The sequence below is a fragment of the Coturnix japonica genome, chromosome 7 (genome assembly GCF_054131305.1).
Source record: "Coturnix japonica strain WE chromosome 7, WE-NBRP24, whole genome shotgun sequence".
NCBI lineage: Eukaryota > Metazoa > Chordata > Aves > Galliformes > Phasianidae > Coturnix > Coturnix japonica.
This window is the reverse complement of record NC_140669.1, coordinates 26,913,702-26,927,553: the sequence shown is the minus strand read 5'-3', so window position 1 is coordinate 26,927,553 and position 13,852 is coordinate 26,913,702. Positions and strand designations below refer to the sequence as shown.

The 13,852-nt window shown below is 42.9% G+C and overlaps 1 protein-coding gene and 1 long non-coding RNA gene across 30 annotated transcripts in view; one reads left to right on the top strand and one right to left on the bottom strand.

Annotated features, from left to right (window-relative positions):
• The window catches only part of LOC146760129 (uncharacterized), a 40,193-nt gene that overhangs the window by 8,787 nt on the left and 17,554 nt on the right, over nucleotides 1–13,852 (top strand). The gene's annotated exons all lie outside the window — the stretch shown is intronic.
• The window catches only part of KANSL1L (KAT8 regulatory NSL complex subunit 1 like), a 56,803-nt gene that overhangs the window by 40,629 nt on the left and 2,322 nt on the right, over nucleotides 1–13,852 (bottom strand). For 19 of the 29 annotated variants that reach the window (XR_001556358.3, XR_001556360.3, XR_001556362.3 and 16 more), the window contains exon 2: nucleotides 10,721–11,838. Coding sequence is in view for 18 of the 29 variants with exons in the window: in XM_015867946.3 (XP_015723432.2) it covers nucleotides 10,721–11,808 (1,088 nt within the window). In the remaining 11 variants the exon portion in view is untranslated. The remainder of the gene's footprint in view (nucleotides 1–10,720; nucleotides 11,839–13,852) is intronic. The other 10 variants (XR_014948383.1, XR_014948380.1, XR_014948382.1 and 7 more) reach the window with 1 other exon arrangement.

The following is a 13,852-nucleotide window of genomic DNA, read 5'->3' as shown; positions in this document are numbered from 1 at the left end:
AGCAGGTCAAATGGAGTGTCCATTCCAGGGATGGAACACCTCTCCTACGAGGACAGGCTGAGAATTGAGGCTGTTCAGCACAGAGGAGACAAGGCCTGGATACTTTCAGGCCATGGGCAACCTGATCTAGCAGTGACATACCTGCTTATTGCAGGGGAATTGGACCAGATAACCTTTAAAGGTCCCTTCCAGCTCTAAGGATTCTGTGATTCTAAAACGTTTTTATGGAGGAGATTAGTAAATACTTTTAACGTGCTATGATAATGAACTCTAGCGTCCCTCTATCCTCCACTTTGTAGATTTAGGTGGATAGAGAAAGGTGTTTTAAGACAGTACAAGTGAACTCATTAATTCTGCAGACCCAGAGAAGGAAAACAAGCCCACAAAAGTTACAACCATCACAAGGACTTTTAGTGAAGGAGGAAGTCAGGCAGGAGCTACAGTAGAACAGCTGAGATTGAGACAAAAGAAGACGGAGCTGTCCCATTTCCTGCATGTAGAGCATCTCGGCTTGGTTTGCATGCTTTTCACATCATACATCCCGCACAGGAATTCCAAATTCTGCCAGCAGTTCAATACATGCATCACGTTTCCAAAAGCTTCTAAGGTCAGTGCTGCAATACTGTGAAATATTAATCTGTATATAAATGTCCTGCTCTTGGGATGACTCTAGATCTGGAGGTGATCTCCTGTGTTCCTTCAGAGCCATGAGAATAGGAAGAAACAGGGTAATACTCATTTTGCACAAATGAGGCAATCTGAATTTGCCTAGGAAAACATGCTGGGATTGAATCAGAGGCATAATCTGTGGCTGGCATTTCTGCTGTTTTGGTTGAATTGCAGGAGGTCCATCCTGCATAACTTGCAACTGAAGAAGATAGATGCAATAGAACAAACAAGTCACGGAGAGAACAGGCACAAGAAAGACAAACTGTGATCCAAAATGTAACTGAAAGTGTAATGCATCAGTCCAGTAAGACTGAACAGGCAACTGTTGAGAGCACTAAGCAACATTATCAATAGAACTGTAGAAAGTTGTTAGCTGTGATCTATAGACAGAATATATGGAGGAATTCTCTGGGCTATGAATCCTTCCTCTCAGCTCCCTACAAACCTCAACTCTCCTCCATTTCTCCCAAAGAAGAGGAATGAGAGATGAGAACAGATGATGTGTTTACATAGGCAGATCAATGCTGCAGAAAAGCAATAGAACTCTGAGAAGCATTTTGTTCTACCAGAACCTCCTTGAAGATGAAGGTGAAATTTGTTTTCCAGCAGTGAAGATCAGTCTGTCCCAAAGAACAAACCTGGGCAACCTAACTGAGTGCAAAGGGGATGTGGTAGCCAGAACAACACTGCTGTGCTGAACACACGCTGCTGTTTGGGTATCGCATGGTTTGGGGTTTTTTTGGGTTGTTTACAGAGAAGAAGAAGGGGAGAAATTTAAATCTCTTAGATGTATTTTATTTTTATAAGCAAACGAAACAAGGAGCCTGAGTAACAGCTCATAACTAATGAAGGGTAAGATAGTGATGTCTTAAATGCACAAAAAAAACCAAAGAATCTGGGATTGATAGTTAAATTCCCAGGAAAGCCTATTAAGTGGGTGTGGAGAGTACTGGAAAGCCAGCACGTCAGAGCACACAGCTGACTGCAAGGCAAGATTCTTCACATGTATGTTATGTCCTGAGAATTAACCCGAGATGGAGCCTCCTAGCCTTGTGCTTTTGAGTGAGAACATGTAACATGCCCCTACCATGACATGCCTGCAGGGACAATGACAGGATGCTTTCTACTGAACAGGAAAGGAGGATGCTTGCAGCAAGCCCACACCACAACAGAACACAAGCTTGTGAACCCACAACACCGTCTCCTTCCTAAAGCTTTGTCCCAAAGAAAATCAGAATTTTCAAGTTACAATGATCTTCAACAAGGACAAGATGGAGAGCAAGGCATTCACATTGCATGGGTGGGAATAACTCCAACTCAAAAATTATTCATTGAATGTAAGAATGGCAGCTGCTCCTGACAATTGTAATTCTACTTGTGCTTTCTGCCATGCCATGCCCCTTTCAACTTCTTCCCATGTTGCTCTGGCATCGAGTTTGCAGGTGACTTAGTCCCAAAGCATTGCAATGATCCTGACAGCAGCCATGCCTGCTGCTTCACCTTCTCCTCTCAGTGGCAACTCTTGTGCTACCACTCACTGCCAATCATGTGACATTGACGTATATGGGAGAAAGGATCAGCTCATCAACTACAGATTAATTATCCTGAGGATAAACAGCTCATCACCTTCCTTGGACGGAGTCAATGAAAACAATGGCAGAAGTTCATCACTTTGATGAAAGACTCAAGTCTGGAAATGGAAGAATGAGCCATCAAAATATTTTCCTGATCCTTAAATCCCATCCAGACATCATATGACTCATGATGAAATTCACAGGACACAACACACACTGGAAATTATCATACGTCTCCTGGTTCTCTTGGGACAGCTCACTCATTTGTACAAAACCCCCAGACATTTGAGGTTCCCCATGTGTGGCACTGTCTGACCAGAGCTGAGCAGCACTCTGGTGCTCTGCAGGTCCAACTATGAAATGACCCACACAAGCTTTCTCAAGGTCTCATTCTTCCAACACGCCCACTTCATGTTTATTTTCAGACAGAACTAACTTCAGTTGCTGCTGAAGTATTAACTCCCCTCAACAAGTTCGCTGTTAAACCCATAATAACCACATAACTGAAAAAACAGCAAGTGCTGCTTCATGAACAACATCTCTTCCACGCATTCCAGAGTGTAAACAAGACTCAAACAAACGGCAGCAAATAGAATCCTCCGGTATCACAGCCAAGCAGCGCTACACAACAGAACATTGCTCACCCTGACAGTTCAAAGCAAGCCTCGGCTCAGATCGCACAGGAGCAGTCACTGCAGACCAAGTGTGGAGAGCAATACCCAACTGTTTTGTGAGAGCTGGCACCAAACCAGGCCAGAAAGTCATTTAGGAGGTTCTCTGGTACTCGTGGATTACACCGCAATCCCTGCAAACGCATGCTATCGGGTCATTCAGGCTTGTTATCTTCTTTGGTGTTTACCAGTTTTACCTGGCAGAGATTGTCCCCTGAAACACTACACGGCTTCAGAACAGATGGGTGGCAGCCCTCCCTGTCATCTACGGACATCAGCAACTGCTTATCACAACGCCTGGCACCCACGCCTGGTCCCACCATCCCTACCGCACCACTGCCATTTAATACTTTCAGATTACATCCAGTGACATGTGTTGGTACTAATACGTGACACATATCTTGTCTTCTCTAACTGGAAGCCTTATATCTAGGTGAACGCTTCAGATGAGTCATCAGGCCGGAGGATTTCAGACAATAGTTCCTAAGCTTATCAGTCACAATCAGCTGTAGAAAATAACTGAAAATATAAAGAGAAGAAAGGAAAATTTCTGTGCTTGGATACAGTAGAAAAGAAGACATTTAATAAGAATTTAATGCTGAAGCTCTGTATGCTCCACTGTCTGAGAAATTACATCTTCCAAGCCGAAAAGATGCCATAGCCAGTATTTGCCAGCTATGGGACTCCAGAACCCAATCATAGCATTACTGTGCATCTTCTAATAGAGACAATACTGTTGTTACACTTGCACTGAATTGTTCATCTAGAGCTCAGCAAAGGCATCAAATTCAGCTTGGTAAAGCACTGCTGCCCGTTGGGGACTGAGCTCCAGGAGGTTTGTAGCAGTGCTGGTAGGTGCTTTTCCTCTTCGGTTCTGTTTACGTCATTCTTAACTGATAGTAATGATAAAAAGCCGACCTGGCTGACGGAGGCAGAGTCAGTTAGAATATTAACTGCTCGGAAAATCAAAACCTGCAAAAGGAAAACAATCAGCACCCTTTCACCTTTTAACAATAACAAAAACCCCTGCAGAATGCAAAACTGCAAGTGCTACTTGTTCAGAACGTTCTAAAATGAGTTTGTCAGTTTCCATCAGCTGCCTCCAGCCTCCTTCACATAACTTCACTCCGACCAGCTCAAAGCAGAGAAGCAGGCAGTGCTAATATGCAAAGGAAATAAAAACGAAAATAAAAACAAACCAGCTCAGGAACACCAGGGCTGCCTGGAAACAGGTTTTCTTGCCTTTGAAATGGCACATCAATAGACTAACAACAATCCCCTGTAAGCATTACACAACTGCCCTTGAAAAGAGAGCTCAAGAAAGCAGAGCTATGTTTGCATCCCACGACCGACATAAAGTAAGACAGAGCTTACAATATAAGCCTTTAAAGATATCTATAGTAGAACATTACAGCATACAAGCAGTGTTATCAGTGCTTCCCCGACACCCCTGAAGCTGGGCCTCAAACTTGCACCTACGCTCTCAGGAAAAGGTAGGCAGGGGCAGCGTGCCCCTGGTTTTAAGTGTCAGCTTGGCTGCATGCAGTACCAGGCACTGCAGGGACAGGGGTCAACCCAGCCATAAATGTGTGGTTGAACAGGACAACCTTCCTGGTTTGGGTGTTTGGTAGGAACCTGGCATGGAGCTCTGCTGAATTCCATTGTCAGCCTGCCCACCCCCTGGCTGAAAGGAGGAGGAGGTGGTTATAAAGCATCCATCTGCACACATGCTTGTGCTTACACTTTCAACACCAGATACAATAATTAAAAGTCCACTAATTGGAAATGTATTAATTCCCAAACACAAAACTCATTCGCCCACAGCAGCCAGGTAAAACGTTTGGATGGAAATAATTTACAGCTACTGCAGTTTTAATTAAAAAAGAAAATAAAACAACCAAGAACACAGGTCAGTATATTTAAATCGGATATCATAAGTTACATTCCTCACCCATATTTAGCAGTATGAATGAAAGCCCATTACAGGAGAGCACTCCTATTTTGGGAAACCTTTAAGCACACTTTTTATTTCATGTGAAAAGGAAAGCACTTAAATGATTTCCTGTCTCAAGGCCCATGTATGCAGACTTTCAAGGGATCCGGATGTATCCCTTTGAAGTAGATTCCTAAGGAATCAATGTTATCTGCACAATGCAATCATAACGCCCTCGCTTTTCAAGATGTTACACATGCATTTTCTTGTTGATCGTAAACAAATCTTTCCATGAAAACAAGCACATTTCACAGCTTAGCAGAAGGATAAAAGCTGGTTGTAAAACCCAGCTTAAATAGCAGATCTCATCAGGCACCAAGTGCTTCAGCATCTACCATGTCATTAAGTGTGCAAGCTTATCAAGTATATACATGTGTGTAATTATTAGAGTCTCTATTCTACTATGCTATGTTGACAGTGTGTTAGATTGTCATTTGGAAGAATACTGCCAAGATATTATTTCATATGCATTCAACACTTGTTTAATTCAGAAGCCTTGCCATTCCCTGCTTTGAGGCTCTCTTGCACGTTAGAACTTGTCCAACTTGCTGCCTTTCCTTCCAACCTTCCAGATGGCTTTCAGCAGCTGCAGAAATACTGATGTAATTACGGGTTAGAAATCAGGATCCTCATTCACAAGAGCATTGCTCTGGTATTGCGAGAAGGAAGTCTTGCTCAAAACCAAGTCCTTGTTGTTGTGTATCAGATATCTACAGAGAGAACAGTACATGCATGTGTGATCCTAAAGAAGTTGTCAGTCCACCTTACAGAAATTCCAGCAAGCGAGGTAGGATATATTCTGAAATTACAAACGCATCACTCAAATGAAAACAGAAGGTAACGTAGAGCAAGCTCTTCTTTCATTCCCTGCACACAATTCTCCTCCTTCATGAAGTGACAGGAGCCAAGAATTGAGGGAATGGAATTAATGAAAAAGCAATGCCTAAAACTCTTCAACATCAGCACCTACGAATTCTTGTGTATTCAAAGGTTGTCACGCTAATCTTTGATGCAAATAAGACATTTCCCTCACTCATAAAACTAAAAGCTCTTAAAAACTAGAAATAGGTGAGGTTTTGTGCTTCGGAGAAATGGAGAACAGCATTGCTGGCAGACTCTCTTCCTCCCCTTCCCAAAACCTGAGTTCATTTCTCTTATCAGCTTTGAAGAGAAATTATATCTCAGGGTGGAAAATAAGGGCCTGATCTTCCAAAATTGAACAGCTTCTCCTCGTAACATGGCTCAAAGATGGGCAAAAAGCCCCAGCCCCCAAGCGGTGCCTTCTGTTGTGAAGCCTGCAGAGCTGCACTGCCATTGCTTAATTAGCCATGAGAAAAACTGCTAGGAAAACTGGAAAATAATCTAGAACAAACAGATCTCAACTGGAGATACTAGTCATAATATTTTCTTCCTTCCTCTATTCTCTCCGCCTTACTGCTCCCCTCCCTGCCAAGTATTTATACTAAAAGCAGATCTCCAATCTTTCTCTTCCCAACTAGAAATCAAAGGAGAAAAAAAAAAGACTAAGTCTTTTTTTTTTTGCTTCTTTTTTATTATTATTTTTCTCCTTCGTATCTCTGCATATTCATTATAAAAGATTCCAGGCACAACAAACCCCATGGGCATGGAAAAATACAGCAGTGCTACTTCGTCAGGCATGAGGTTGCTGGAAGATAATCAGTAAAATGTGTCTTTCAAAATTCAGAGGAAAAGCATGAAAATATTTCTGCAGGAAAAAATCCCACCAAGTGATGCAAAAGAGTTTCATTTGGATGGGGGAAACCTCCTTGGCTTGGGGAAGCAGGGCCCAGGAGTTCTCGCAAGTAGGCAGACAGCAACTTGTTTTGCAGCAAAGTCTGTTGTAAGAAGCTTTTCTCTCTAATCAATTAGGTACAGACATTGCTATTTGATGGAGTGAGCAGCTGTGCCTTTAAAGAACGCTAGTGATAAATCTTTTTTGGAAGATCACTCAGTGCATTTGGAAGGAAAAAAAACCCCAATGATCAGTACATCAGTACTGTGCAACTATAAAGGTTTCCCAAATAACCACATCTGGCTTTTTTGTGGTGTGCTGTGAACAGTCAGAATCTTTAGGTACATCAGGAATGCACAGGAAATACAGGAATAAGGGTGCAAGGCTGCCCCAGAAAAAATGTTACATAGCAGAGGTGTGCTGCTGAAAGTACCTGAAGCTGACATCCTCCCCAAAGTCATCTTATTTGACAACATTTCTATAGGTAATCTTTCATTTCCATGAACCTCAATGGAAGACCAAGCGGTTCCAACTGGAACGAGCTGACGCAATGTTGTAAGTGGTGGAGGTGGGCTCTGAATTCCCAAGGGAACTGCTTACATCCTGTTCTGCGATGTCTCACTGGGTCCTGCAGCCACTTTGGTTATCATACCTGACACAGAGACAGTGACTGGCACCTGAGTTCTGTCTTTATTAAAGCAGGAAGAAGTACCACCATACCCTCAACATAGCATCTCAATGGACTTCCCACACCCAAAGCAAGGAATGGTACAAGAAAATACTACAGAATGTTTATGAAAGTTCGCTGCACTGCCAAAGAAACCTCTCACAAAAGCTGTGATGAGCTGAAGATGTTGCTGAGCTGTACACCAGAAGCAAGATATCACAACTGCAATGAGCCAAGTGTTCCTTAATGCCTCTCCTTGACTCACAGAACCAAATGTGTTTTGATTAAGAAATGGGACAGGACTTTCCAATTACTCAAGTAATCAGAGCGCTGTTTGTTGCCAACTAAAACAGCTCCCCTCCTCTGAGGACAGCACCTGTGTAAGGCACAGGGGATGAACAATGGTGTAAGTATCTTGTAACAGCTATTTGCAACTGAACAACATGGGTATTGAAATAGATGGATCAAGACAATCTGACTCGAGTCACAGAGCATTGAGATACAGCTCAGAAGAGCTTATGTCAACACTCATTGGGCAAAACTCTGTCCAGGATAATGGGAATGAACAGGTTCAAAGAGCTAAAAATAGCTCCAAGATATTTTCTCACCATGAAAAACTGGGGCTGGAATCAGATCTTCCCCATCCTGCAATAGAAGCAGGCTGGGCTCAGGTAAACCTATGAATGGGAAGCTCCTCCATTCTTGCACACTGGGCTGATGCTGCATGATACAAAGGATGCAGCTATGGCCAGCCACTTGCACCTTTATTCCCCTGAGTTAAACACAAACTTTATTTTGTGATACAGGTAGAACCCAAAGATTTTTCCCACTCACAGTGCATTAACAGAACATTTTAACATCTAGAATGTTACAAGAGGAGCGTTTCCAAATCAGTACAAGTCTTCACTATGAGAAATAACAGTACAAAGCGAGGAAATGAGCGTTCTTCTCTCACCATATAATCACACTATTTCTGGAAAGCACTAAGAACCAATTTCCTGGGAGAGAAAAGCATTTCAAAGCAACATAAATCCACTTAGCAAGAATAAAAATGGAAGCTAACTTTGTTTTGTTTTCTTGTCCAGCCAAAAGGTAATCAAAAGAATCCTAAAGTGGTAAAGCTCAGCAATAAAAGCAAATCTCAGCAGCTGCATAGCTGAACAAGTGACAGACCTTTGGCACCCAAAGGAAGCGTGGTCCTTTAGACAGGAAGACAAATCTTTGGAAAGGTGGAGAACAAAGAAAGCCATCCCAAGCACAAGATAGCGATAAATTCAGATGAGAGACAGCCCATCCCCACCGCAGAGTTAATTCAGGCACTGGCTCAACATATGCACACCAACAAGTGTCTTCAGCTTAAATTAGGTGGTGCTTTAACTCCGCACTTGCTGGTCCAGCAGCATGATACAAACACGGTGACTGTCATGCTGACAAGACAGCAAAACCTTCGCTAATGCACACTACCAACAAGCCATCCCTGCTGCTTGACTGCTTTTAACCATGAGAACATTAAAAAGGGGGAGAGTGAAAAGGAGTTTGCACTAGGTCAGCCTCTGGCCGCCTAGCAGCAGCCAAGGTAACAGTCTTGCAACAGGGCAACACAGAGCTAAGCTTCTCTGGAATACTCCCTCACCTTCCAGGCAGCCTGGGGATTTCCCAAGCCAAAGGTGGTGCTGTGTCCTTAATAATCCTCTGCGGACTTGTATGTCAGAACAACAAAACAAACTGAATAAGCCCTGTGAGGAAAGATAACTTCAGATATCTGAAGGCTACAAGAAGAAATAAAGCTGGAGGACGGGCAGGATGTGGAACTGGACTATCCTTGGCAAGAGGAAAAGAGACAACCCTCACACTGAGCTCCAGTCCAAGTTTTAGCTTATCTGCTACCCTCTGAGCATCAGAATTTCACATCACTTTTCTTTGCTCAGTTCATGTAATCACAAGATAAGAATCCTGGAGGCAAAGGCATTACTCAGAAGTTCAAGCATATCAGCCAGGAGAGGAATGCTCAATCTGCAGTGCTGGGAAGAGCTAGAGATGCTGGTCTTTCATTAGAATATTTCAAAAAGAGAAGAGTATTTTTGCAGACTAAAATATTTGAGGTGATGGTAACTCAGTTGGCAACACATTATGCTTTGGGTTGGTCTCTAATGTGTTTAGCATTCTGACAGTATGCAAAAGAAAATGAAAAACTCCTGCTTTCCAGATCTACAGAGCTGAACACATGGCAGCAGTGATTTGATAGAACCACCCTGCACTCAAGCTTTCATAACGGGAGCTATAAACACATAATATGGCACAGCTCTGTTTCAATGGAAGACGAGGTTTCCTTCACTTCTGAACATTGTGCTACTGAAGAAACAGACTAAGATTTGCGTTTGTTTGTTTTTTTAATATTTATTTTTCCATCAACACTAGTGTCACTCGGTGCTTTTCAGAAAGCCCCTGGAAGCAGGGACTACGTTGAGAGATAAGGAAGCACAGAAAAGGTCCTGACTTCAAGCACTAGAGATGCTGCTGCCATAAAGTCATCTTTACACACCTTCGGAGATGCTCCCTCCTCTTCACCTGCTCAGAAGGGAAAGAAGCTGCGTTTTCAATGCTTTCTCAATCTCTCAACAGAAGATACTGCGTTGACAGCACAGTAAAATGAAAAAATAACAAAAGTAGAGGCTGTGTTTCCATCATCATTCCTGGAACAGCTTTACAGCCCACTTGTCTTACCCACGGCCGATTCCCAAAGCTATGATAATTTGTATTGACTGGTTCTCTGTCAGTGTAATAGACACACAGAACTGCAGTGTTATCTAATTATATCAGTTTCTTGCTAGTACTTCTTGATAAAGATAGCAGAAACAACAAAAACTTCAAACAACTCATTAAGTAAATCAGCATTTAAAAAATACAGACTTTTTCAATATGCAACCCTCAAATACTGGATGGCTTGACATCTGCATCGATGATTATACTTACTCGTAATCACCTAGTAATGGATTTCAAGATTGTAACATTGACTAATTCTCCATAATTCAGTTTGGTACTAGCCACAAGCATCATTTACTGCACTGCTATCACTATCTGTTGTGATTTACAGCACAATCCAAGTATTGAATAATTAACAGTGCTAATGTGATGCACACTTGATTCAGCACAGTACAACATATTATTCCCTGCAGTGCAGTACCATAACTGCTGCTTAAGCCCTGTGCAGTTACAAGTTCTTACTTTCTATCTGGATCCTGCCAAACCTAGCTCACACAGGCAGTCCTGCTGATTTCAGGACTACCTACAGAGTGAGGTTACTTAGACAAGAAGGAATTTGCAAGTCTACACCCCTCCAGCTTGATTTATAAGCATGAAGCACATGAGTCTAAGCAGGAATTTAACACTTACGCTTCCACGGCTGTTCTTACAGTCTGTCCATCGTAGTCTTCATCTGAGCTGCTACACGTTGCATCAGAGTCCAGATCCTTTTCCACACGAGACAGCAGCCCTCCAGCCGAAAGCGCAAACCCCCAGATCTCCCCTGGTGCAACGCAAACTCCATTCTGTACATCCGCACTTGAACTACTTTCCAAAGTAGCTGCAGTGTTTTCCGGCCAACCTTCCGCACACCTGAGGGAACTATTGCTCGAAAACCTGGCTGGTTTGTGTAAAACCTTCATTCTTTGAAGCTGATGTTTTACGAAGCACTTCAGCTGCTGATCACAGTGTTTGATAACATGCTTTGCCAGGAGCATTTGTAAACGTTTCTGAGTTCTTTTGGCCCGGCTGATCTCCATTTGTTGCTTAGTGACACACTGGAGTAAGCGAGCGTACACCTCCTCCCGGGTGCAGCTCAAAATCCCTTCTGAAGGCCCGTGAAGAATTTGGTGTAATAAATCCCCTTTTATTGTTTCAGTGCAGACTCCCAAAGCCCTCCCCAAAAAACCATTCTTCTTGTACCATTTATCATTTAAGAGCCTCATTTCTTCTGCGTTGCTGGATTCAGTTACGTTTGAATCCACAAGTCTTTGCGTTTCTGCCAAATTTGGAGATGTGGTCTCTGAAAAAGCTTCCCCTTTGACCTGCTGCTCAGGTCCTGAATGACTGATCTGCCCAAACGATGTGTTGGCGCCATTATGTAATGCTTTTCTCATCCTGGAGCACTCAGGCTCTCCTGATTTCATTTGCTTACCGGTTTTGCTGCTAAACGCAGAATTTGTACTCATTAACAAGACAGACTGATAGTGCTTGGAGGATGGCGGAGAAGCAAAATGCTGCACGCTGAAGATATTATTCCTGAGGCTGGGCTCAGCAGTGGGGAACCCCAGGACCGAGCAAGTAATCCGTGCAATGGAGTCCTCTTTTATCTTCTCTTCCACTGCTCTGGAATTTTCCATGCACAAAGTTGTATCAGACTCCATAGCTCTAGAGGACAAAGAAGGTGACAAGTGGATACCATGACCTTTTGTTGCTGCCTCTCTGAGGGCTGGTGTCATTATAGCTACGGTAGGCAGTTTACAGCAAACCTGAAAACAACATGGGCCGTGTCAATTTTCTCATACTCATGACATGATACAAACACAACAACTCTGTCAGGCATTTCATTCTTTCGACATTTAAACATTACTCAAAGACATCAAATAAAGGGACATTATCTAAAGACCACAAATAGATTACGCTCCCTGGCAAGGCAGCCAAGGATGCTAGTTTTTCTTTATCATACCTCAGTAATTTCCAACACTGATCCCATATATGGCCCATGCTTCCAAGATGTCTCTGTATGGAACTACAGAAAAGCAACAACTCTGTGCAAAGGTTTGTAACTGCAGCTCTTACACTGAAGGTGCAAACATCAAAGGCTGACCTAAGAAGCTGACAAGTACCAGTCTGAATACGTTCTCTTTAACCCTCAGACCACTAAAAAAACGAAGAAGAACCACAGATCTGCTTCTGCCTTTGCACTCTCTGTAAGATGTACTTACCTTCCTGTGCTCTGTGTATACATCACCTGTTAGGTTTTCACCTCTGTGCAATGCCTACCTAGCATCACAGGGACCGAATTCAGCAGTCCTCATGCAAACCCTAAACGAGAGTACTAAAAAGCTCCCATCCTACCTAGCAGTGAGACCCAGTGCTTTAAGAATGACAGATTGCTGCCCTGGAAAACCAGGACATGTCTATGCATGGGACCAATGCTCCCCAAGCAAACAAGTAGTTACAGTGGATAAACCCATTTCATACCTATGAAAAGGTAGAGGCTATTCTGCACAAAATGACATTGCCCTTGAGGACTCCATCCCCTTTTGGCACAGCTTGAGATTTCCTAAATCACGACAAATGCCATTAACAAATCATGCTAAGTTTGTCTAGTTTGAAAGACCTTTTTCTCCCCTCTTTTCGGGTAAAGATGGAAAGGAAAAATCGAGGTACCTTCAAATTAAACCACTACCATTAAGCTAAAGAGCGCTGGTAAATCCACCTGTAAGGGAAACTGTTGATCACAGCCTGAACCTCTGATTAACTATCTCAGGCAAGCGATGGGCCAGCTGCAGGAGCACAGGTGAAGGTAATCCAGCTGTGCTCCTGGAAGGGGTGGAGTAAAACTCCACCCCTCCTAGATCCCATTTAAGGGCTGACCATCGCTAAGGCAGCATCTTTCTGGAGATTGTTCCTCCATGGAGAGCTTTAACATTGGTGAGCATCCATCTGGACTGAAAGCCTCAGCACTGGTGAGTCTTTTCTTAGATACCCTTAGATATCCATTTACTCTGTAATTACAACTATATGCTTTAATTATTCTAACTATACGCTACCTGACAAAAGGTTCTATGCTACAACGCAGCTAAAAAGTCAAGGAAAAATGCTTCTAAAGAGAAAAACGCCACAGCTAACCCCTCATCTGTTAACTTGCCAACTTTACACAGTGGCTGGGCCCCAAGGAAGCTGTGTGAGACACTTCAGGTGTGTTCCTCTCATCTCAGTGACATCAAAAAGCCTTTACAAAGTACGAGCTGCAAAAGAAAAAAAGAACAGGAAAAACTATGGTGGAATGCAGTGCTCAGCTCCGCTGAAATGGCACCATTTTCATGCTGACGCACTTTATTTCCTTTTGGCACAAAGCAGCAAAAATAATTTCACTCCACCCTTATTGGAAGTGCGTTTCCAAAGCCAGACCTGTTATCTTCTGGGGGAAAGAAAAAAAGCAAGGCTACGGATGGCAAGTAGCTTTTGGTCTGTAGGAAAAGCTTGTGTTCTTATTCTGGAAGGTTTTTGTTGTCATGGTTAAACTATTTCAAGGATTTTTTTCCGCTGTGTTCTACTTGCATTTCTGCTGTTCTGATTTTAAAGCTGGCAAATGTTTTGCTTTTCACCTGTGTCAGACATATTTCACTTGGTAGACTAAAATGTACTGGAAGAAGAAAAGCTGACATAAAATTGGAACCTGGGAAGGTAAGAAACAAGCACCAGACATGCACAGGATAGTAACTGATGTTTAAAGTGCCTTTATGCTTATCCTCCCTAATGCCTTAATTACCCAGC